This window comes from Salvelinus fontinalis, chromosome 4, assembly GCF_029448725.1.
Source record: "Salvelinus fontinalis isolate EN_2023a chromosome 4, ASM2944872v1, whole genome shotgun sequence".
Taxonomy (NCBI): Eukaryota; Metazoa; Chordata; class Actinopteri; order Salmoniformes; family Salmonidae; genus Salvelinus; species Salvelinus fontinalis.
The window spans coordinates 84,607,955-84,634,002 of NC_074668.1; the positions used below are offsets into that span (position 1 = coordinate 84,607,955).

At 42.9% G+C, this 26,048-nt stretch overlaps 2 protein-coding genes across 5 annotated transcripts in view; one reads left to right on the top strand and one right to left on the bottom strand.

Annotated features, from left to right (window-relative positions):
• Positions 1-9,479: 9,479 nt before the first annotated feature.
• On the bottom strand, positions 9,480-11,717 carry senp8 (SUMO peptidase family member, NEDD8 specific). 2 transcript variants are annotated; one of them, XM_055921741.1, is made up of 2 exons: positions 11,611-11,717; positions 9,480-11,116 (listed from the first exon to the last, which is right to left on the bottom strand). In XM_055921741.1, exon 2 carries the CDS (start codon positions 11,070-11,072, stop codon positions 10,434-10,436), a length of 639 nt encoding a protein of 212 aa, XP_055777716.1. In that variant the 5' UTR covers positions 11,073-11,116; positions 11,611-11,717; the 3' UTR covers positions 9,480-10,433. The 2 variants fall into 2 exon arrangements, with proteins under 2 accessions (XP_055777716.1, XP_055777715.1); XM_055921740.1 differs by having other exon boundaries at positions 11,606-11,714.
• A 134-nt stretch (positions 11,718-11,851) lies between these two features.
• Positions 11,852-26,048, top strand: part of myo9aa (myosin IXAa) — a 152,013-nt gene continuing 137,816 nt past the window's right edge. For all 3 annotated transcript variants that reach the window (XM_055921739.1, XM_055921737.1, XM_055921738.1), the window contains exon 1: positions 11,852-12,194. The gene's annotated coding sequence lies outside the window, so the exon portion shown is untranslated. The remainder of the gene's footprint in view (positions 12,195-26,048) is intronic.

Consider the following 26,048-nt stretch of genomic DNA (forward strand, 5'->3'; position numbering starts at 1 on the left):
ATACAGTAAAACATCTTCCATAGGTTATGCCAAACTAGAACAGAGGATTTAAGGAAATTCTCTGTTTAATGACCTCTACTATTAACATTGACATGTCTGGCATATAATCAATTAGAAAGTGAAACTACTGAAAATGTTTATTACAACCAACCTCTCAACTACTGAGTAGGCTCTCTCAATAAATCTATTATCCATTTGATACTGTATATCAGCGGTCAGTTGAATCAGCTTCTTTCAGCTAAACTGTTCAGAAAGTCTGTGTAGCTACACGCTTAGATAAAAAGGTGTTATCTAGAACCTAAAAGGGTCCTTTGGCTGTTCCCATGGGAGAACCCTTTTAAGTTCCCTTTCTGGTTCCATGTAGAACCCTTTCCACAGAGAGCTCTTCATGGAATTCAAAAGGATTCTACCTGGAACCAAAAAGGGTTTTACCTGGAACCAAAAAGGGTTCTTCTATGGGGACAGCTGAAGAACCCTTTTTCTTGAGTGTACTGAAACTAACCTCTCAGAGTCAGATTGTTGTGATGTCTTTGTAATTCCATTGTGACACAATATAGTAACAAAGTATAAGTCATAATACCCATAAAACCTAGAGGTCAAACAGGGAAATGGTTCCAATAGATTTCACACCATTCATTTTTCCCATAGGGGATTTTAGAAATGCTTAAAATAAGGGCTATGCTTCATGTATGATTACACTGTGGGGACGTTTTGTTAACTGTCTAAATCTCTCTAGGACAAGGTGACTGTTATCAATATATTCACCTGTATTTCCCCCCAAAATGAAATGCTAATTAGCTGCTAATGTGGCTATCATAAAGAACTAGAAATACCATAATGATCTGGGCGAGACTGCAGAATCAAATCAAACTTTATTTGTCACATGCGCCGAAGTGTAGACCTTACCGCGAACTGCTTACTTACAAGCCCTTCACCAACAGTGCAGTTCAAGAAGAGTTAAAAAAAGATTTACCAAATAAACGAAAGTAAAAAATAATAAAAGTAACACACTGTAATCCAGTGGCCATTTGATTAATTGTTCAGCAGTCTTATGGCTTGGGAGGGCCTTTAGGTCCTAGACTTGGCGCTCCGGTACCGCTTTTTCCACATTTTGTTACGTTACATCCTTATTCTAAAACTAAATCAATTGTTTTTTCTCCCCTCAGCAATCTACACATAATACCCCATAATGACAAAGCAAAAACTGGTAAAACATTTTTTTGATCACATTTACATTTACTCAGTACTTTGTTGAAGCACCTTTGGCAGCGATTACAGCCTTGAGTCTTCTTGGGTATGACGCTTCAAGCTTGGCACACCTGTATATGGGAGGGTTCTCCCATTTTTCTCTGCAGATCCTCTCAAGCTCTGTCAGGTTGGCTGGGGAGCGTCGCTGCACAGCTATTTTCAGGTCTCTCCAGAGATGTTCCATCGGGTTCAAGTCCATGCTCTGGCTGGGCCACTCAAGGACATTCAGAGATTTTTCCCAAAGCCACTCCTGCATTGTCTTGGCTGTGTCCTTAGGGTCATTGTCCTGTTGGAAGGTGAACCTTCGCCCCAATCTGAGGTCCTGAGCACTCTGGAGCAGGTTTTCATCAAGGATATATCTGTACTTTGCTCCGTTCTCATTTCCCTCGATTCTGACTAGTCTCCCAGTCTCTGCAGCTGAAAAACATCCCCACAGCATGATGCTGCCACCACCATGCATCACTGTAGGGATGGTGCCAGGTTTCCTCCAGACGTGCCGCTTGGCATTCAGGCCAAAGAGTTCAATCTTGGTTTCATCAGACCAATGAATCTTGTTTCTCATGGTCTGAGAGTCCTTTAGGTGCCTTTTGGCAAACTCCAAGCAGGCTGTAATGTGCCTTTTACTGAGGAAGGGCTTCCGTCTGGCCACTTTACCATAAAGGCCTGATTGGTGGAGTGCTGCAGAGATGGTTGTCTTTCTGCAAGGTTCTCCCATCTCCACAGAGGAACTCTGGAGCTCTGTCAGAGCGACCATCGGGTTCTTGGTCAACTTCCTGACCAAGGCCCTTCTCCCCCGATTGCTCAGTTTAGCCGGGCAGCCAGCTCTAGCAAGAGTCTTGGTGGTTCCAAACTTCTTCCATTTAAGAATGATGGAGGCCACTGTGTACTGGGGACCTTCAATGCTGTACCCTTCGCCAGATCTGTGCCTCGGCAAAATCCTGTCTCGGAGCTCTACAGACAATTCCTTCAACCTCATGGCTTGGTTTTTGCTCTGACATGCACTGTCAACTGTGGGACCTTATGTTGACAGATGTGTACCTTTCCAAATCATGTCCAGTCAATTGAATTTCCCACAGGTGGACTCCAATCAAGTTGTAGAAACATCTCAAGGACGATCAATCGAAACAGGATATACCTGAGCTCAATTTCAAGTCTCATAGCAAAGGGTCTGAATACTTATGTAAATCTGGTATTTCAGTTTTTTATTTTGTATAAATTAGCAAACATTTCTAAAAAAACGTTTTTTACGAGTTTTTGCTCTGTCATTATGTGGTATTGTGTGTAGATTGATGAGGGAGTAATGTAATCCACTTTAAAATAAGGTTGTAACGTAACAAAATGTGGCCTGCATTTTCAAGAGGTCTGAATTCTTTCTGAATGCACTGTACATGGTTATCAAAACACCACGCCAGGGTAAGCCTAAATGAAACACAGACCTTATTTTTAGTGTTTCTAAAAACCCCTATGGAAAAAATGAATGGTGGAAAAACGATTGGAACCATTTTCCTGTTTAACCGCTAGGTTTTATGGGTATTATGACACCTCCACTGTGGGGCTCCCAAAGAATACATTTCTGAAAGAATAAACTCAGTCAAACATTTCATCCACTATATCTTTTACTGATATCATAGGGCGAGAATGCTCTCTAAAATGATGGATCTGTAGGAGCCCACTCCACCTGGATACCATGACAACCCTCAAGTGATTGACACTTGACAGGTTAGTTCCCACAGCCTGGTGGGCGGGACCAGAGGGACACCTGGTTCAGAGGTTCAAGAGGCCCTACTCTGACTCTCTCCTAGTGATGCCAGGAATTCCCCTAGCTAATTACCTAGGGAAGCTAGACACTGAACACACAGGCTTTAAGGTTGATAGGCCAGGCTAAACAAACCACACTGGAGCTAAGTGGCTCTGTTCGTGTGTAGACCCATCTCTCTAAATATTCACATTTCTCTATCTAAATAAATTGGGCACTGACATCAAATTACCTTAGCAATAGATTTGTTGTTTTTGTTCAGTGCATAACCTCTTGTTGATCCTATAGGCATACCACCCATGCCCTTACTGACGTAGGTCTCCATAACAAAGGAATCTTCATACAAAGAAAAGAGGCAGAATGGACACAGTTCAGAAATCCACAAGATCCACATTCCATGATTTCAATATACCTGAACAAAAATGTACATATCCAGTGTTGCATAATTGTTGCATAATGTAGAACCCAAATTCTGAGAGGGGGCTGTATTGGGCTGGAGAGAGGCAGAGGTCAGGCTGAAGCAGATGGCCAGACACACTACAGCCGAGACCATTCCTCTTGGGAGCCATACTGTCTGTACTGGAATGTTCCTCAGGGGACCCTTACTTACTCTTGTTGTGTCAATGGGCACAAGCTGCCTGCAAAGATACAGTAACGGTCCAGCTTTATTTTTATACTGCATTGCAATACGACATGACACCAGTTCTTGTTTGTGTTATCTATGCAAACAAACAAATGGATTCATAAAGACGTTCATCTTAGATTTTGCTGAAGCAATAAGTGTATTTTTTTCTCATAGAGGTGGCAATGACATCAGTATTGTTTGCTATCCAAGTTAGTCACATTGAGATAGTAAGTTTTGCATGCTAGGCCTGTGACATACAGACTTTATCCCCTGATGTGGTAGGCCGTCATTGTAAATAAGAATTTGTTCTTAACTGACTTGCCTAGTTAAATAAAGGTTTAATAAAATAAAACGACATACTGTAGCGATTCTCGCTATGTGAGCCATGTTACAATTCCCACCAAGTAACACACAATAAAGGAGAGCAGATTTGACCTGTCACGCAGAGACACGGGTTTGCTTCCCTGGCCCGCCATTGTCGACATTGGTGTCAGAAGTGGGATGGCGGCTGTCATGGCCCAGTGTGAGGGGGCTGAGGTTAGTCGAAGCATGGGGACGTGCCTTCCCGTTCGGAGGGAGCAGTGTAGCGATCCTCGCTATGTCAGCCACATTACAATTTCTACCAAGTGGCAACCTTATTGGTGTGATGCATAGGGTGTTTGCCTTTCACGGCAGAGATCGGTGTTGCTTCCCTGCCCCTCTGTTCGCTACAATACTGTGTTGATAATGAATAAATGAACATATACTAATCCTTGATACAGATGCATTCAAATAGAACCAATAACCATTCATTTAGCTCTCACCCATGATGAAGTGTAACCTGTAAACATTTCAGTATTTCACCCTGTTTCCTGTGATGTTGAAAGTAGGCCATATTGTGAGCCGTGAGATGTCATGACCTTGAGGTGGTGAGTGTCCAGGGGAGACTTCCATGGCTGACAGATGAAGAGGTTGTCCTCGGGTTTGAGTCCCTCCAGATTTCTCTCTGGCAGTCTGGACCCCCTGATGTGGAAGGGAAATGGGAGCTCTATCTCGTTCTTCACGGCTGGATTAACGTTTCCTCTGTTAATCCTCTCTCTCTCTCTCTCTCTCTCTCTCTCTCATATTGACATTTGAATTAAACTTGCACATTCACAGAAACACCTCAATATCATTCCCTAGCATCCTTTCCTCTCTCTAAAATTAAACTTAGAATGATAAAAATCCCTGAATGTCGTGTCCTCTTCCCTCCGACTACAACAACCAGTTGTCCCTTCCTAAACCTGCCTCTATACTACTGAGAGCAGAACCAGACCATTACCCGGAGAAGGAGGAACATCCAATCTTCCAAAATGTGCTAATGCTATGTTCTCCCAGATGCTAACGGCGATGCTAGTGAGTGTTTACAGGGAAAGAGCATTTAAGGTGGGTGTTCATTCTCCAGAACACACTAGTATAACACTGGTGTTACAGTGGAAAAGCAGCATGTGTCTCCATAGCTGTCTAGAATGACACAGACAGCTTGTTGATGTCTAGACTGTGACTCTGTGTCAAACAGCCAGCTGGTGTGTGTATGTTCTCTCTGAAACAGTATGATATGACCAACACTCCCAAACTATGTCACACCACCACTGTGCTAATTCCACCCACAGCCAGGTCTACGGAACTGTATCACTTGGAATGGGAAAACATCTGCCCGTGTGTTTTATCTTGGTATTCTCCACAGCCAACATGTACTCAATGCCATGATGCTGGCACCATGTCTCTAAACAACTGTCCTGTTTTCTTTCAGATGGGTACTTTCACTGTTTTAGGAGAATGAATGTGTGGTTAAAATCCCACATTCATGCACAGGTCAAATCTGCTCTCCTTTATTGTGTGTTACTCTGCAGCGCTCAGAGAGGAGAGAGAGAGAGGGGAGAGAGATTTCTCTAATAGAGTTTGCCTGCCAAGGCGGCGAGTGGTCCCAGTCTTGTGTGGTTTATGGGGACAGTTGTAAACCTTAATGGGATTGTCTGTCCGGGCAGCTAGGCACTCCTGGTGAAATATGACCGTCGGGTGTGAACGGGCACATGACGCCAGAGGCACGAGACAGTCTCCATGGTGGCACTGCGCCAAGTGGCGTAACTCTCAGAGCAATGGGGCCCTCAGCCAACGATGCCATGGCAGTACCCGTCTCTCTCGCCCATTCTCAAGTGCATGTCACAACAGACAGTGGTCTAAACAGTACAGCTGCCTCTCAAATGACACCCTATTTCCTATACAGTACACCCTATTCCCTATACAGTACACCCTATTCCCTATTTGTCTCTGGTTACAGGTACAGTATAGTGCACTAGAGGGAATAGATTTTTGTCAAAAGCAGCTCACTATATAGGGAATATGGTGTCATTTAGTATGCGGTCCCGGTACGTGCATTGATTATAGAGAACCAATAAGGATAATCAACAACATGCAGTAAGTGGAATCTACCAGAGTGAAAAGAGCTCTACATTATGATGTCAGCATTGAAAAGCCCTTTTGGAGCTGCTGAGTGCTGGCTTTGTCCTATAAACTGGGTGGTTCGAGCCCTGAATGCTGATTGGCTGACAGACGTGGCACATCAGACCGTATACCACGGGTATGACAAAACATACCATTTTACTGCTCTAATTCTGTTGGTAACCAGTTTATAAAAGCAATACGGCCCCTCTGGGGTTTGTGGTATATGGCCAATATACCACGGCTAAGGGCTGTATCCAGGCACTCCATGTTGCGTCGCGCTTTACCACACCCCCTGAGGTTTTATTGCTTAACTATACAATGCCTTCATAAAGTCTTCATACCCTTTGATTTATTTCACATTTTGTTGTATTACAGCCTGAATTCAAAATTGATTGAATAGATTTTTTTCTCACCCATCTACACACAATACCCCATAATGACAGTGAAAACATGTTTTTAGAAATGTTAGCAAAAGAAATTGTCAATAAATGTTAGAATCACCTTCGGCAGCGAACTGTCTTTCTGGGTAAAACTCTAAGAGCTTTGCACACCTGGATTGTAAAATATTTGCACATTATTATTTTTTAAATTCTTCAAGCTCTGTCAAATTGGTTGTTGATCATTACTAGACAATCCTGACTGGTTCCCGAGTGGTGCAGCGGTCTAAGGCCCTGCATCTCAGTGCAAGAGGCGTCTCTGCAGTCCCTGGTTTGAATCCAGGCTGCATCACATCCAGCCATGATTGGGAATCCCATAGGGCGGCGACCTATTGGGCCGGGTTGGCCGTCATTGTATATAGGAATTTATTCTTAACTGACTTCTTAAATAAAAATGAAATAAATAAAAAAGACAGCCATTTTCACGTCTTGCCACAGATTTTCAAGCCGGTTTAAGTCAAAACTGTAACTAGGCCACCCAGGTACTGTACATTCTATATCGTCTTGGTAAGCAACTCCAGTGTATATTTGGCCGTGTGTTTTGGGTTATTGTCCTGCTGGAAGGTGAATTTGTTTCCCATTGTCTGTTGGAAAGCAGACTGAACCAGGTTTTCCTCTAGGATTTTGCCTGTGCTTAGCTTTATTCCGTTTCTTTTTATCCCCCCAAAAATCCCTAGTCCTTGGCGATGACAAGCATACCCATAACATGATTCAGCCACAACCATGCTTTAAAATATGAAGAGTGACATTGTGTTGGATTTGCCCCAAACATAACGCTTTGTATTCAAGAAATAAAGTACATTTCTTTGCCACATTTTTTTTGCAGTTTTACTTTAGCGCCTTATTGCAAACAGGACGCAGATTTTTATTCTGTACAGACTTCCTTCTTTTCACTCTGTCATTTAGGTTAGTATTGTGGAGTAGCTACAATCTTGTTGATCCATCCTCAGTTTTCTCCTATCCCAGCCAATAAACTCTGTAACTGTTTTAAGGTCACCATTGGCCTCATGGTGAAATCCCTGAGCGGTTTCCTTCCTCTCCGGAAACTGAGTTAGGAAGGATGCCTGTATCTTTGTATTGACTCTCTGTATTGATACACCATCCAAAGTGTAATAAATAACTTCCCCATGCTCAAAGGAATATTCAAAGTTCTGTTTTTTTACCCATCTACCCATAGGTGCCCTTCTTTGCGAGTCATTGGAAAACCTCCCTTGTCTTTGTGGTTGAATCTGTGTTTGAAATTCACTGCTCGAATGAGGGACCTTACAGATATTTGTATGTTTGGGGTCCAGAGATGAGGTAGTCATTAAAAAATCATGTTAAGCACTATTATTGCACACAGAGTGAGTCCATGCAACTTATGTGACTTGTTAAGCAAATGTTTATTCCTGAATTGATTTAGGCTTGCCATAACAAAGGGGGTTGACTACTTATTGTAATGTCAGCTTTTCATTTTGTATTCATTTGTAACAATTGTGTAAAACATTATTTCACTTTGACATTATGGAGTATTGTGTGTAGGCCAGGTGACACATCTCAAGGAGTGTGAATACTTTCTGAAAGCACTGTATATGGTACTGCATAACGGCATAGCTGTGACGACCCTGATCTAGAGCCTTCATAGGTTGACTGGAGTATTACGGCGTATTATGACGTGTGAGGCGTCTGTGGAATGTCATGTGCACTCCACCACAAGCCTGCAGTGGATCGTCTCTGGGCTATCTGCATCATGGCAGTCCCCGCTGACAAGCTAAGCCTGTCTAAAAGTCTAAAACTGATACCATCTATAAATATGGATGGTTCAGATTCTACCGCCATTTGTGGAAAATAATAGCCCGTTCTTATTCTGTTTCCCAGAGCCTTGGACTTTAAAATACAATCTGTGTTGACTGAGTGAAGGCTTTCAGATGAGATGGAGGTCAGGAATGATCACTATAGGCACCCATTCTCAACGCTGTAGACTAATTCTATAATTCTGTTTGTGTATTGTATCCCCAGATGGATATAGTCTGAGGAGTTGTGTAATAATACTGTTTGTGATGACTGTCTGCAAGCCTCTGCTGTCCCTTTGGAAGGGAAATCTAGATCTTCCCAGAAACAACCCCCTACTTCAACCTAAGCACCTGTGTAGATCAGAGGGCAAGTTGAAGCATGCGTGTTTATGTTTCTATCTATCCAATTCATTCAGACCGACATGAAGTGTGGAGAGGGTAAGGGGACAGGCCTATTTCCAGTCAGAACGCCAAATGTCAGGCAACAGTCCTTTAATTACACTATAATTACACTACACTACAAACAGTCCTTTAAATTACACTACAATTACACTATACTACAGTCATTTTAATTACACTACTATTACACTACACTACAAACAGTCATTTTAATTACACTACTATTACACTACACTAGAAACAGTCATTTTAATTACACTACGCTAAAAACAGTCATTTTAATTACACTACACTAAAAACAGTCCTTTTAATTACACTACTACTACACTACACTAAAAACAGTCCTTTTAATTACACTACTACTACACTACACTAAAAACAGTCCTTTTAATTACACTACTACTACACTACACTAAAAACAGTCCTTTTAATTACACTACTATTGCCTGACATTTGGCCTTCTGACTGGAAATCGTCTCAATCGGAAATTACCTTTAAATTTCTAGCACACAATCTGTAACGCTTCAGCGATACAGACTGAATAGAGCTGTAAACGGGACTAATGAAAGAATGTAATTACCGGGACCTTGTGATTGATTCCAAGATTGAATGGTTTTCTATTCTTCAGATGTTCATCATTGCCTCAGCCAGTAATGAATAAATAATTGATATGTCATTACTACATAAGTACTATATTCATTATTCACACACTCTTGTTGATTTTGAATCGTGTATTTGACTGCATGTTACGGACACAAAGTGGAACCAAATTGGGCTGCTTATTGATTTCAGATTCATTCCTTTATTATCATCCAAAATACTGTAACAATTTCAACATGAAATTCATTTCTCTCATATGCATATAATCTCATATATAAGATATGGCACTTTCATGTTCCTTGCTTGGTTTAATGGAAGTGCATCATGGAGATACTGTGTAAATGTTAATGGTTTACTAAGATAAGAACTAGGTTTTATTTGCAGGTTTAGTAAACGGAGAGGATCATGGAACTGGTGTCGCCATACAACCAGCATTTGGCCATGATCAACAGGTATAATTGCATCCAAACATTTCTTCCTTGTGAGGTTATTGTATATTTAACATTCTAAGATATATTCTTCATATCAATTCTAATTCATTTACAGCAAACCTGAGCAAAAATCATTGTCAACAATTTAAACATTTTCTTACAAGATCAAATGAAATACAGTGAAGAGAAAACGTGTCGTTCTTTTCAAGATGTCCATTTCTCCTGTGTTTATTTTTATTTTTTATACCTGACCTAGTGTTGTTTACGTGCTTTTTGTAAGATCCTATTCTGGACTTTCTATTTCCTACCTCTGATATTAAACTCCGTTGAGGAAACATTTAGCTGGATGGTTTACGCCTGTTGTATTCTGTCATGCGAAAAATAAACTTTGATTTGTAACCCGCTCCTTGTGATGAATATGATAAATGGATAATAAATTAAACGTATTGTATAGGCATGCAGGTGCAGTGATTACATGTGTTGTCCTGGCTTTATAAGGGGTAAATACGACAGCAATTGTTGTATAAAGCCTGAAATATTGGAACCGGGCTTCAATCTTTTACTATCAAAGGCAATATGTTTGTGATTATGAATGTAGATCCAGTGCATTCCTTCATTGACCTTAAAACTCCTGGAGGCTCTCTTGTTCTGAGTACATTGAGGACACGCTTAGTGCTGAGGAGGAGAACATAGCTCCCCAGGTCAATCTCTGTCCAGTCTCTGGATCAGTCTGCACCACTCTAGCCTCTTCTGAGTGATGTAGGCCGGGGTGATGGTCTGGACAGGGAGGCGAGGCGAGCCCTCCACTCTGGCCCTCTCACACAAGGCCTCTGCGTTACAGATCACATACATGCCGCAGTCATAGCTGTTTTGCTGCAAAGGACAGGGCTCCTCCACAAAGGGCACTTCCCTCCCCGACCCCAGGAAGGGCTCCAGTTTTGCGGCGATGCGCCGGGCGTGAAGTGAGTTGCCACCACTCTGCGAGTCGTAGTGGGCAAAATGGCCACCGTCGCGCAAGAACAGCAGCAGGCTCCAGTGAGAGCCGCCGGCAGTCTGGATGGAGTTGTCGTTGACAGCCAGGAAGACCCAGCGCCGGGAAGCTAGCCCCAGCGGCTCCAGAAACAGGGCTAGTTCCTCCGGGCAGGCAGCACACTTGATGAACTGGGTGACCTCGGGGCTGATGAAGATGGCCGCTTCACCAAGGCCTTTGAAGAGCTCAGCGGCAAAGTACTCGAAGGCAAAGCCGATGACCTGGTCGTTGAGCCAGTGAGGGCCCTCCAGTAAGGCCACATCTGAGCGCCGCAGGAGGCTGTCCTGGTAGCTCAACACAACAGGATCCATTCTCTCCAAGGCAGGGTGGGGGCGAACAGGTAGACAGTGTCAGTCTGTAAAACACAGAGGAACCGGTTTTGGGAAGATTAAGTGAAAGATGAAGCAACACTACTATACACAATCACAAACTGTCATCTTGTCAGATTTTTCAGGAATGAGCGCTAGCTAATTCATTAGTTGAGTGTATGAGCCACAAAAATGTGTTTTTCTACTAGTTAGATATAGCCTAGGTGCTGAAAGTACTTTCCAGATAGCTAACCTTAGCTATGTTGGCAGGCTGATTAGCTATGAATAAATAAAACTTATACTGGATATAATCTTCAATCTCACAATTAGCACTATAGCTATAAAGCCTATCTAACAACACACTAAGTTAGCTAGTTATAGCTAAAACATTTTTTATTTTGGTCAAATTTGGCAGGGTTGCTGGCGCTGCATTGCGTTCTGCTATGCTAGCTAACCCAATCCAATGGGTTTGGCATGCGCAGTGGGTTTTACGATGTACGAAATTAATAAACAAACAAACATTTTATTTCACATACCTTACCAGACACATTCACTAAAAAGTTCCATCAAAAATGCAACCTTCCTTCCTCGTTGCAGTAAGAAACGTAAACGAGTACAAACTGCTCCACTACTGTAAACATTTTGCGACAGTACTGCGGGGCAAGTGGGCTTTCCCGAGACATTTGGGACCCGCTATGTCCATGCGGGTGATTCGCTGAATGAGTCGGTACATCCAATCCCCTCGAACCTCTCTGGGAAACCCACCCTCCCTGATTATTTCACCCCGCCTATCAAGTAGCGTGAGCGCGCACTGTTTAGCAAGGGGGAAAAGGCAGCAGAGGTTTCATCGAACGTCACCGGGGATAGGAAGGGCTGCTTTTAATACATTTTAAGAAGAGGAGAAAATAGGACAAATATGCGTCACTGTTCGGGACTGATCTGAATTTTGAGTATTATTTTCGGGGGAAGTTATTTGGAGAGAAGAACGAAGACGCAGTTGTTTAAGGAAACCCAGGGAATTAAAAATCAGATTTGAGAGTTGCATTTGTGTGCTAATTCCTCTGTCCCAAACGAGAAGGCTTCCGCGCACAACAGATTTGGATTAACGTTCATTGATGTAGTAAGGTAAGAAGTGTTGATACTGTCCCAAACGGGGCTTTTCATGTGTGTGTAAATATATATATATGTACCAATCACTGAGGTACCAATAGGCAAGGTTTTGCTATTGACGATATGATTTTTGGAATTCCATTCATCGCGCGATGAACTACCCTTCCCACTGAGCCACAGGGAGTTTATTGCGTGTAGTTACCATTATTGAAACGCGGTGTTAATTTTTTGACTGGATTTATAGCTTGACCACTTTGTGATTGTGCGTGTATTAAAGAAACCACATCTTTACATACAAAATTAATTATTTTTTACTTTGTCAGTAGTGGGACACCCATTATTACAAAAGTCTTATTGCTTTCGAGTAGTAAGTTATTGTCATGAGCTGTTCGTTAATTCGATAACTGATGTTGTAGTTTATGTCAAGGGAACCGAAAGTTTATAACCTACGCACTATAGTTTTTAAACAATTATTTCAAGTCAAATCAAGACAGTATCTGTCAACGTCCATGCAGATGCATTGTATCCCATCAAATGTATCAAGCAAAATATGAAGGTTACAATGTCCCGCCAACTTCAAGTGATCTCAGATCACCCTCTTTTGACACAAAGTAATCGAACAATAATTGAGAGCACTAGCAATAGCAGAGGTGTGTTGTCTATCTCTGTCTGGGGCGGGGAAATGTTTGCATGTATTATTTAGTGGAGGTCAGCCAGAATAGCTTATAATGCAGTGGATGCAGTACAGACTGCAAAGCAGTGGCATTGTAGAGGAGGTCTACTGGGGTGAATAAGCTGCTGAATCATGGGGCCTGCCCAGATCAGCACTTCTTAGCCCATAACATTTGTTCCATAGCTTTATCCACTACTTATCCCTCAAGCTGACCTATCCTCATACTGAGTTGATTGAGAATGTTTATATGATCTTTGGAAAATATTTTTGTTTGTAATGCCAGTATAGAGGCTATAGCCTGTATTCTATACATGTCTTCTGTAGTTTGGATATTGTTTAGCCTGTAGATCATTTTTTTTATTAAAAAGCTTCTCTGGAGTCTGATATGGGTATGATGGGAAACGATTACTCAATGGTGAGCAACAACAAGACATTTTGAAATTACTAAAATATAACGAATGTTTAGTAACTCACTTTTATTTCTTAATGTTGTTGCATTGTCGAGCCTGCAAGTAACCACTTCGTTGGACTGTGTAAACCATGTGTATCCCGTACATATGTCTAATAAAACTCCCAGGTACTACAACTATATTCTCCGTAAAGTTTGTTACGTTGGCCCATCCTCTGCACAGGTGATCAGAGTGGGTCTGGAGGAATGCATTGGGACTGAGAAGACACAGCGGCCTGATGGGGTAGCACCAGAGAGGCCTGCCATGGGCATGACATTAGAGTCCAGCAACTTGTCCCACTGACATGACTCCCGGCAGGCATCTTCTCTCTCTGACATTTCTGAATGGCAGACCTCTTGGCTGTATCACGTCATGGGGTAATAGAACACTTCAGCTCTAGTTAACTCTATGGTTAACATCCAATGAATAGTCATGATATGATGTTCTGGGGAGTGTCCATGGTTGGAGCGTGTTTACCTGAAACGTGTAATAGCCTGGGTCAGGACTAGGCTGCAGGATATTTCTGATCACAACTGGATACATTGTGACGTTTGGGTTCATCTTGTTGAACTGAAGGCCTACAGGATAATATGGAAAGCAAACCATCAAACAGAGACGAAGGCTTGAGAAAAACCACGTTGTGCTGATATGAACCTAGAGAGGTTCAAAAGTGGGAGTGATTGTCAGCGCAGCAGAGTAGCTACAGCAGCTGTTGTAGCCAGATATCTAACACCTGATGCAGTAGAAGCAGTGCAGATGCAGTAGAAGCAGTGCAGATGCAGTAGAAGCAGTGCAGATGCAGTGCAGCTGCAGTAGAAGCAGTGCAGCTGCAGTAGAAGCAGTGCCTGATGCAGTAGAAGCAGTGCAGCTGCAGTAGAAGCAGTGCAGCTGCAGTAGAAGCAGTGCCTGATGCAGTAGAAGCAGTGCCCGATGCAGTAGAAGCAGTGCCCGATGCAGTAGAAGCAGTGCCCGATGCAGTAGAAGCAGTGCCTGATGCAGTAGAAGCAGTGCCTGATGCAGTAGAAGCAGTGCCTGATGCAGTAGAAGCAGTGCCGATGCAGTAGAAGCAGTGCCGATGCAGTAGAAGCAGTGCCGATGCAGTAGAAGCAGTGCAGATGCAGCGTCTGAAGGGAACTATGTCACTCTATCTGCAGTTTGGAAATGCTCAATCATGAAGTATTCATCTGGGAATAAAAATGTTATGTAGCTTTATTAGGCTATATCACTATCTATGACAGTGGAATATTACTGACTGGGGCTATGGAAATTGTTCATGTATGTTCCTAGGTGGGGTATGCTGTGGTATACTTTAGAAACCGATTATCTTTGAGGTGGATCAGTGAAATCAATGGGAATGGCCATTTGGCTGCACATTATTTAGTCATTGTACGCTACTCTGTAGATGCTCCAAAGTCTGAGCTGTGGGCTGCTGCTTTGACAAATGGAAACAAGCTTTACAGCAGTAGCAGAGCTCTTCCAATGTTTTGATGGCTAGCCTCCATGATGGAAAAGACCATTGCAGAAATATACAACTATTGCATCACCCTAAAGCTATCACTCCCTAACCACAGAGACTGTAGCCAACATGTTGACTGTGTCAGTTCTATCCTGATTGTTTTGTTCAGTGAACGACAAACCGCTCCTCTGTGACCATGCTGTGCTTTTCCCATATAGGCCTACACAATGCCTTTGAGGATTCTAAAACCCAACATGACCTCAAATGAGTGACCTCATTGCCACATGCTTCTGTGGGGTTAGGTGGGGTGGGGTGGTAGGTCACGTGCTGAGTCACTTGGTCAGCCGCACATGAAAAGTGTTGTGCGGCCGCATGGCCGGATTGTATGGCGTAAGTGATGGGCACGCACATGAAGTGAAGTCATTAAAGTGGAACAAGCCTGTTGCCCATGAACAAAGCTCCCCATTCTCTGTGGCCATTACAGAAGAAGGCTACGGGACCTCAAAGGCTTGGCTTCCCCCATGGCTTTGTATTTCCCCTCGTTAACTCCTCGTGGTGCTCAGACTGGTCAGAATGAGAGTTTCTAGTTTTAATGTCACATGCACAAGTACAGTGAAATGCCTTTCTTGCAAACTCAAAACCTAACAATGCAATGATCAGTAACAATGTATTACTAGAACACCCCCCCCCCCCCCCCACAAGAATAAGAAATATAATATACACAATTAAGTAAGTAAGCATACTAAATAAAGGACAATTTTAATAAGTCAGTTCCAGTACCATATTTACACGTGCATCGATACTGGAGTGATGGAGGTAGATATGTATAGGGGTAAGGTGACAGGGATACTGGAGTGATGGAGGTAGATATGTACAGGGGTAAGGACACAGGGATACTGGAGTGATGGAGGTAGATATGTACAGGGGTAAGGAGACAGGGATACTGGAGTGATGGAGGTAGATATGTACAGGGTTAAGGAGACTAGGCAACAGGATATAAGATAAACAGAGTAGCAGCAGCTTGTATGTGAGCGGGTGTGTAGAGTCAGTATAAATGTATGTGCATATTATGTGTGAGTGACCAAATGATGGAGTGACAGAGTGTGTAGGGCCCTGTGAGTGTGCATAGAGACAGTGCAAAGATTGAAATAAAAGGTCAATTAAAGGTTAACTCAGTCTGTGTAACTATTTTGTTAGCTATTTATCAGTCATATTGCTTGGGGATAGAAGCTGTTCAAGAGCCTGTTGGTGTCAGACTTGAAGCACCGGTACCTCTTGCCATGCGGCAGCAGAGAGAACAGTCTATGGCTTGGGTGGCTTGGGTCTACTTGTTACTTGGTCTCCAGCCTACTTGTTACTTGGTCACTAGCCTACTTTTTACTTGGTCACTAGCCCACTTGTTGCTTGGTCACTAGCCTACTTGTTACTTGGTTACTAGCCTACTTGTTACTTGGTCACTAGCCTACTTGTTACTTGGTCACTAGCCTACTTGTTACTTGGTCACTAGCCTACTTGTTACTTGGTCTCCAGCCTACTTGTTACTTGGTCACTAGCCTACTTGTTACTTGGTCACTAGCCTACTTGTTACTTGGTCACTAGCCTACTTGTTACTTGGTCACTAGCCTACTCATTATTTGGTTATTAGTGTCCCTTTAAAAGTACGGAGTTCGCTCCTACAGTAGTTCTCCTCTAAAAAGGAGTGTCTGTTGTGGAAAGAGGACAGGGTCAAATCTTTGTTTAATTCCTCTCTATTGAGAAACCCCTGTTGAGATTTAGTTAATATGCTAGAACAATCACAGGAAACTCGAAGGGCATGTAGCGAAAGTTGCTTCTGGAAGAAAGCCCTTGAGGTAATTTTACATACTGCTTCATCACTCGTAGCAAATGAGGTCTAGGGTATTTCATAATTTAAGCACTAGATTTTATTTAGCTTAAATGGTTACGTCAACTAAATGATTAGACCAAGATGGAATTACCGTTTACCCTCACTTCTTGGACATACCAGAGCCTTAGACATGCAGTTTTAGAAACTGTTCTTTGTCCTGTAAGCCTTACATGGCAATGCAGGAATTTTGATAGCGCACACTGCACAGGGCTGCAGGCCAGAATGTTGTGGGTTCACAGACCACCATGGACAAGAGTAGGAGTGGAGAGATCTCCTTTATAGTAAAAACATTGCATGAATCTATCATCATATTTACATACCCAAGAAAATATAGCCTTTTATAAACATTTCATTAAATTCTACATAATTTTAAACATTAGCAGAATATTTTAATACCACACAAATTACAAAAATTATAGGATGAGAATGGACACCGAAGGGCCTCCTGAGTGGCGTAGTGGTCTAAGCCACTTCATCGCACTAGAGATACTGGTTCGAGTCCAGGCTCTGTCGCAGCCGGCCACGACCGGGAGACCGATGAGGCGGCGCACAATTGGCCTAGCGTCCTCCGGGTTAGGGGAGGGTTTGGGATGTTCTTGTCCCAATGCGCACTAGTGACAGGTGTACGGTGCTTCCTCCGACACATTGTTGTGGCTGGCTTCCGGGTTAAGCGGGCATTGTGTCAAGAAGCAGTGCCGCTTGGCTGGGTTGTTTCCTTCGCCTCTCCCGAGTCTGTATGGGAGTTGCAGCGATGGGACAAGACTGTAACTACCCAATTAGATACCATGAAATTGTGGTGAAAAATAACAAATAAAATGGACTCTGAGATATCATATATTGCCAAATCAGTGTGTCTTGTTTGCAATGAAAAATTAAACTTCTGGCTATTCTTCTTCCGTGGCTTATCCCAATGAGAGAAGGTCAAGTGTTTCGCTAAATGTTGTCTGAGCTTAAACATCTTCTATTGTACAGAGTGAATAGCTTAATAAAATGATAGTGAAATAATTAGATTACTTCCCAAGCAAAGTGTATTTTTTGTCTCCTCTGCTATAGAAGGTTGCAGCTCAGCCTCTGAATGTCAAATAAATGAAACCATGATATCCCCATATGTGTCGGAGTCACGTCTTTCCCGGGCTTCTACACCTGCATTGCTTTCTGTTTGGGGTTTTAGGCTGGGTTTCTGTACAGCACTTTGTGACATCAGCTGATGTAAGAAGGGCTTTATGAATAAATACATTTGATTGATTGATATTTTACATCTTGTTTCTAGCATAAAGCATCGCGGACCAAAGCGCTGTTATAGATCACTTTATATAATCAGATCCGTTTGATTTTCTTTAAAATCTTAAGCTATGGTTCCCATTTTCACTCCATTAAGGAACTTTAAGGGTTTATGATATAGTCCCTCTAGTAATTTAAATCATTGGTTGCGTAACAATATTATTTTGGAATGTTTGTTTTAGGACTGATGCCCAACTGAGCATTCTGCTCAATATATCCTTATTGGGACGAACTTTGCAAGCTAATGTCATTGCCATCTGTCTAAAGTAAATTTGACAACATGATGTTGATGGCAAAGTTGTTTCCTACTATTTTATGAAATAAGCCCAAATCCTAAAAACATTCTACCGACCTATAGAGTTTACAATTGCATTGATGAACATCCCCCTCTGCGCTCCCTTAATATATCATTTCTTTATCTACCCATTGTTTTAGAATGCATGGTGTTTGTTAGTTCCCCCATTGAACTCCCTGACCTCCCCTCTCAGTGTAAGAGAACGCTATGTTGTTTAATATACTTCATCAGACACGCGGTCTGCTAAAGCAATTAGCGCCGTTAGCGTCGTCAGTGTTCACCTCAGACAAAGTGCCTGTCTTGTCCTCCTTTGACTGACTGATCTGCCAAACTGTTATGGTTTCTTCCCATGTGCTGTCCGAGGGCCTGTGATTCACACCCTAGAGCAAGACTTCTCAAGTACTATTTGAGAAGGTCCGGTAACACACATTTCCTAGGTGGCAAAGGTCCCGAATTCATATCTATCACAATAGATATACATTTGAAGGTTATTTAGAACTATCTCAAAATTGTCTTGTTAGTTTATCCTGGCTGTAGGAGTAAAAGCTAGGCCTATTTTATGCTAACTTTCCAGTCAGACCTTGTGTGGTGTTCCATGGTGTTTTTCACCTCTGATTGCTTTGTTCACTCGCTGCGCGGCCATTTAGCACGGAAAATGCTTCCTCTGGTCATGTCACACAACTCCAGGCGAGCAGTGGAAGTTACAGGCACAGAGGCTAACATTCGCTCCAAGTGTTTCCGGAGGGGGGCCAATGTAAATCTGGGAAAATGGACTCTAAATAGGAGCACTGGACTGCTGTGACCCTTTTATTCAAGACAGCACGCTATTGTTCAGAGAGTAAAAAACACCTGAGCTGTCACTATCTTGGACGATAAGTCCCTTTTGAAGACGTGTTAGATCCCTTCCTGAAACAAGTTCCTGGCTAATTGGTCAAGATGCTAGTTGAATTAATCAATGTGAAACTGGCTGAGCTTCGATTCAGTATAATATTGACTTATGGACAGATTTTTTACACTAAATCTACACTTTGCTTTGGGGGGGGGGAAACGTATTTGGGTAACATTACAAAGGTAATGTTTGATGTGGCCTCTGTAATACCTAGGACTGCCACAAGAATTGTGAAGCTCAAAAGTTCTCACAAGTTTCTTTCCATACGTTCATCTCAAACAAAGCATGGATCAATGTGGCCACTGTTTCAGATTTCTTCTGCCTCCCTCCATCCACTGCTGCTGCGACTGCACCATTCGTCTCATATTTCAAAGAGCGTCGTCTGGCTGCAGACTGACAGCGATCAGTCAGGCCCGTCGTCATGTTGAAGAGTCTGAGAGAGCCCTCTGAACACTGACCTATAGTTAGAGGTCATGTTGAAGAGTCTGAGAGAGCCCTCTGAACACTGACCTATAGTTAGAGGTCATGTTGAAGAGTCTGAGAGAGCCCTCTGAACACTGACCTATAGTTAGAGGTCATGTTGAAGAGTCTGAGAGAGCCCTCTGAACACTGACCTATAGTTAGAGGTCATGTTGAAGAGTCTGAGAGAGCCCTCTGAACACTGACCTATAGTTAGAGGTCATGTTGAAGAGTCTGAGAGAGCCCTCTGAACACTGACCTATAGTTAGAGGTCATGTTGAAGAGTCTGAGAGAGCCCTCTGAACACTGACCTATAGTTAGAGGTCATGTTGAAGAGTCTGAGAGAGCCCTCTGAACACTGACCTATAGTTAGAGGTCATGTTGAAGAGTCTGAGAAAGCCCTCTGAACACTGACCTATAGTTAGAGGTCATGTTGAAGAGTCTGAGAGAGCCCTCTGAACACTGACCTATAGTTAGAGGTCATGTTGAAGAGTCTGAGAAAGCCCTCTGAACACTGACCTATAGTTAGAGGTCATGTTGAAGAGTCTGAGAGAGCCCTCTGAACACTGACCTATAGTTAGAGGTCATGTTGAAGAGTCTGAGAAAGCCCTCTGAACACTGACCTATAGTTAGAGGTCATGTTGAAGAGTCTGAGAGAGCCCTCTGAACACTGACCTATAGTTAGAGGTCATGTTGAAGAGTCTGAGAGAGCCCTCTGAACACTGACCTATAGTTAGAGGTCATGTTGTTGATAATGCGCTAAGCAGATGTGCTTAACATTCAGCCCTGCAGTTTATGTCATAGCCTGCCCATTGTACTGTATATGATGAATATTGCATTACTGCCATCATGGCTGCCAATGCATAAGCTATACCGTTTTGTTATACATGGGAAACCTAATAGTCATCCCAAAACATGCTTTTAGGTTGTGCTTTCAAATCTCTGATAACCTTTGCTGGTATTAGAGGCGTTGATGGTTGCAACAGTGCTGCTAACAAAGCAAATGAATTGTTGGTTTGAATGATAAAAAGCATTTTCTGCTTTGCTCATGTTCAGTTCGTAGAAAATGCATCATAAAGTCATTAGAGTGGATCCACTACCGAGCACATCAAGCTTGTCAAAGCCAGTCAGGCCAAGTGGATTTCTTTAGGCTAGTATAGAAATGCCTTTTGAAAGGGAATAACAAGCCTGGAAGGATTGGTTTGGTGTCTGGAACCTCATACAGCATGTTAGCTAGCTACCTAACGTCGCGTTAGTTGGCTTCTAATACATCGAACTTACCAGTATATTAACTATATGATATCTAACTAACTACCCAACAATTATTGACATGATTATTCACGTCATTCTTTTTTATTTTTATTGTTATCCCATTTTCTCCCCAATTTTTCGTGGTATCCAATCGCTAGTATTTACTACCTTGTCTCATCGCTACAACTCCCGTACGGGCTCGGGAGAGACGAAGGTCGAAAGCCATGCGTCCTCCGAAGCACAACCCAACCAGCCGTACTGCTTCTTAACACAGCGCGCCTCCAACCCGGAAGCCAGCCGCACCAATGTGTCGGAGGAAACACCGTGTACCTGGCCCCCTTGGTTGGTGCGCACTGCGCCCGGCCCGCCACAGGAGTCGCTGGAGCGCGATGAGACAAGGATATCCCTACCGGCCAAACCCTCCCTACCCCGGACGACGCTATGCCAATTGTGCGTCGCCCCACGGACCTCCCGGTCGCGGCCGGCTGCGACAGAGCCTGGGCGCGAACCCAGAGACTCTGGTGGCGCAGTTAGCACTGCGATGCAGTGCCCTAGACCACTGCGCCACCCGGGAGGCCTATTCACGTCATTCTTAGCTTAGCTAAGTGGTATAGTCTTTGTGGGGTGGCAGGTAGCCTAGTGGTTAGAGCGTTGGACTAGTAACCAAAAGGTTGCAAGATCGAATCCACGAGCTGACAAGATAAAAATCTGTCGTTCTGCCCCTGAACAAGGCAGTTAACCCACTGTTCTTAAGCCGTCATTGAAAATAAGAATTTGTTCTTAACTGACTGACTTGAATTAAATATAGGTAAAATAAAATGTATTCACTCTGGCTATCTACTCTGATTTCAGAGCACTCTCGTCTGAGTGTGCCAGAGTGCAGAATAACTTGTGAATTTACAAACGCTCAACACCCGTTGTGTGTGTGTATATATATTTATACCTAGTGTCAGTAAACCTCTGTGGGGGGGGGGGGGGGTCGTAATTAAATAGTTGCCAGCAGCACAGTTAGTCACCAAAGCTCTGGATAACATGAAAACAACCTAACCAGCTCTGCCAGGGTGAGTAAAATGGTCAGAGGGAGGTGTTCTCTCATTTGTGTCTGGAAGTAGCTAGCAAGTTAGCCAGTTAGCTTGACTGCCGCTCTGATCAACCCTACTCTTCCGCCAGTGTCCAGTGTGCGCTCTGTATGATCCAAGAGCAAAACGCTCTGAATTGACAAACTGACAATACTTTGAATTGACAAACGCCCAGAGCGCACGCTGGCACTCCAGATTGAATTTACGAACACACCCAATGTCAAATGATTTCATATGTATATAATGTATTGTAACGACCCTGGGTTTATAAGCGCGGAAATCGACTGTGCCGCTTGAGCATGCTTTTGCGGCACAGTCGATAGCGCGCCGGACCTCGGGCTAGGAGGTCGAGGGTTCGAGACCTGCTCCCTGCTGTTTCATTACATTGGTGTCGGAAGTGATCGGACCTCGCATCCACGACAGTGCGTGTGCTTGGCCGGTGAGCGCGTTCCTGTAAGACGTAAAGTCGCAAGCTAGCGCGAGGACGCGCTCTTTGAAAGGAGGGAGTAGTGTAACGACCCTGGGTTTATAAGCGCGGAAATCGACTCTGCCGCTTGAGCATGCTTTTGCGGCACAGTCGATAGCGCGCAGGACCTCGGGCTAGGAGGTCGAGGGTTCGAGACCTGCTCCCTGCCTGTTTCATTACAGTATTCTATTCTACTGTATTTTAGTCAATGCCGCTCTGACATTGTGCTTCCTAATATTTATATTTCTTAATTCCATTATTTTATTTTAGATTTGTGTGTATTGTTGTGAATTGTTAGATACTACTGCACTGTTGGAGCTAGGAACACAAGCATTTTGCTACACCCGCAATAACATCTGCTAAATATGTGTATGTGACCAATACAATTTGATTTGATGCCTAGCTAGTAATTTGTTATGCTAACAGGCTAGCAAGAGGTTGCATAGCAACAGCATCAACTTCCTGTAGACAGATGAAGCGCTAGTATGCTCAACTTAAAAGATACCGTTCGTTTACAGACAGTATACTAAAAGGGAACTAATAGTATGCAGTATATATTCATTAAGTATGTAGTATACAGTATGTTAGTATGGGTATTCAAACACAGCTATGGATTCTGTTATGGAGTGTGTATACTATAGGACTGCCAACGACTCCAGTTGATTGAATTGAACCCGGATACTTTTATGATGGAACTCGGGATTACCTTGCACAGCATGACATCATATGGCTGGGTTGTATCGTTGAGGTTTCAGTCTAAACTTTTTTTTATTATACTAAAAGTTGTACGCCCTCCAGTATGGATTAGGGGTGTGAAAGTAAGAAAAGTCCTTAACGCGAAAACCGGTTATTTAGTGTTTTTTTCTCCCCACTAAATTAAAGTAACACTGCTGCATGCTCGCTTGCGCTTTCTCTTCGTTAATGATGCGACTGTTCAGTCTTCGCTCTATTGCTTGTAGAATATCCTAACCTATTAATTGATGATGGGCCCTGCTTTACTGAAGTTGCAAAACATTGCCAGTCAAGAAATTGCGAAATACAGCATTCCATTGCAAGATACAGCTTTTGATTGCTGCTAGATAGGCCTCTAGTGCCTTCTGACTCCTGTCTGCCTGGTGGCCAACGTGCCTGGATGTGTCTAGAAGGGATACATCTTTTGTCAAATTTGTCGTAAAAAGTGTATATTTTTTGCATTTCAGCTACCCCCCCTATCCTTTATCAAATTATCCTAACCTGCTACGTTAATTTTCCTAACCTGCTGCATAAGTTTTCCTAAACCTACGAAAAGTACATTTTGACCAAAGTCTGTGCCTTCTAGAGAAAACCGACCTGCCTGTAATGTGCTCCTCTCCTCTCTCTGTCCCTCGCTAGCTCTATATGAAAGATGCAAGTGTTCTTGGAAGTGTTGGAAACTAAATCAGTCTACTCCGTTACAAAAATACTGAATCTTACGAGTCGATTCCTAGCATAAGATGTCTTCTTTCTACTAAATGTCTTGATTTAAATCACAGTATTTAACAAACAGGCAGGCTGCGCGCAGGTAGTTTGAGATGATTTGATTGACAGTTTTGGTTGCCTAGTGATGGACGTTAGTCACGCTTCAGAAGCTGCATTCCTTTACAGACAAGTAAAATACCCGTTCAGTGGCGCTTCGAAACTATCTCCAGAGGTTTCGTGACCGCATTTAAAAAGCCTTAGTGTACCTTTACAGACAGACAAACAAACATGCCGTAGCTGGGTGCATTCAAGGGGTATATGACAGTGGTACAGAACTTCATTGCCTGGCTCTAGCGGTCATATAATGTGACCATTATTCTGCATTGTAAATTGACGTCGAATTTTATGATTTTTCTAATCGTTTTTAATGGAAAACGTTTTTGTTTTTTTAAATGCTGTTTTTAAACGTTTACTTTAAATGTGTGTAGCCTTTCTTTTTTACGATAAGAAAAATCATACAATTCCACGTCAATTCACAATGCAGAATAATGGTCGTATTATATGACCGCAAGAGCCAGGCAATGAAGTTCTCTAGCACAGTCATATACCCCTTGAATGCATCGAGTTACGGGCATGTTTGTTTGTCTGTAAAGGTACACTAAGTCTTTTTTAAACGTTAAGCAAAATTGTCCTTTTATAATTTGTCCATAGTATGGGATACAGTTATGAATCAAGACATCACAAGTGACAACTGCACTGTGGTTATGTAATTAATGCCTCACAAAGGAATCATCCTGCAGATAATTCGATCAACATCAACACAGTTAATTGACTGTGATGGTTAGTTTGATTCAGATCTTCATACCCTGCAGGTCTAAAGACTGTTTGTGTTCAGTCGGTTGCATGACCGCATCATTCCAAAGACTGACGGAGGCATCGAGCAGGAAACAGACCATTTATCAGTTCAGATCTGTTGACACTGAATATTCAAGGCAGGTTGTATCTCTGGCACTGTAATGGGAGCAGAAGTCCTCAGCAGACCGCTGTGAACTTGCATTGTTCATATCTTGCATTACTCATCTCATGTGTATATAGTATTCTATACTATTCTACTGTATCTTAGTCCGTTCCGCTCTGACATAGCTCGTCCGTATTTATATAGTCTTAATTCATTCCTGCTTAGATTTGTGTGTATTGTCTATATGTTGTGTAATTTGTTATATATGTAACAGTATAAACTTTACGTCGTCCCCTCGCCCCGACCCGGGTGCGAACCAGGGACCTTCTGCACACATCAGCAACTGACACCCACGAAGCGTCGTTACCCATCGCTCCACAAAAGCCGCGGCCCTTGCAGAGCAAGGGGAAACCCTACTTAAAGTCTCAGAGCAAGTGACGTAACTGATTGAAATGCTACTAGTGCGTACCCGCTAACTAGCTAGCCATTTCACATCCGTTACACTCACCCCCCTTTCAACCTCCTCCTTTTCCGCAGCAACCAGTGATCCGGGTCAACAGCATCAATGTAACAGTATAACTTTACGGCGTCCCCTCGCCCCGACACGGGCGCGAACCAGGGACCCTCTGCACACATCAACAACAGTCACCCACGAAGCAGCGTTACCCATCGCTCCACAAAAGCCCTTTCAACCTCCTCCTTTTCTGCAGCAACCAGTGATCCGGGCAAGAGCAAGGGGAAACCCTACTTAAAGTCTCAGAGCAAGTGACGTAACTGATTAAAATACTACTAGCGCGTACCCGCTAACTAGCTAGCCATTTCACATCCGTTACATATATTACTGGATTTTCGCAGCTTGAAGCACAAGCATTTCGCTACACCCGCTGATCACGTGTATGTGACCAATAACATTTTATTTGAATTTGTGTGCGCTTGCGTGTTAGTGAGAACGGTTACATGCACACAATGCGATTAAAAAATATATATTCTTTTTTGTTTGTTGATAATCTGATTTAATATAATAGTTTGATTAAAACATATACAGTGGCTTGCTAAAGTATTCACCCCCCTTGGAATTTTTCCTATTTTGTTGCCTTACAACCTGGAATTAAAATAGATTTTTGGGGGGTTTGTATCATTTGATTCATACAATATGCCTACCACTTTGAAGATGCAAAATATTTTTTCTTGTAAGACAAGAAAGAACTTGAGCGTGCATAACTATTCACCCCCCCCCCCCCCCCCAAGTCAATACTTTGTAGAGCCACCTTTTGCAGCAATTACAGCTGCA

Bases quoted from the DNA above. Each gene is read 5' to 3' on its own strand.
- senp8 (XM_055921741.1), bottom strand. From the start codon at position 11,072: ATGGATCCTGTTGTGTTGAGCTACCAGGACAGCCTCCTGCGGCGCTCA.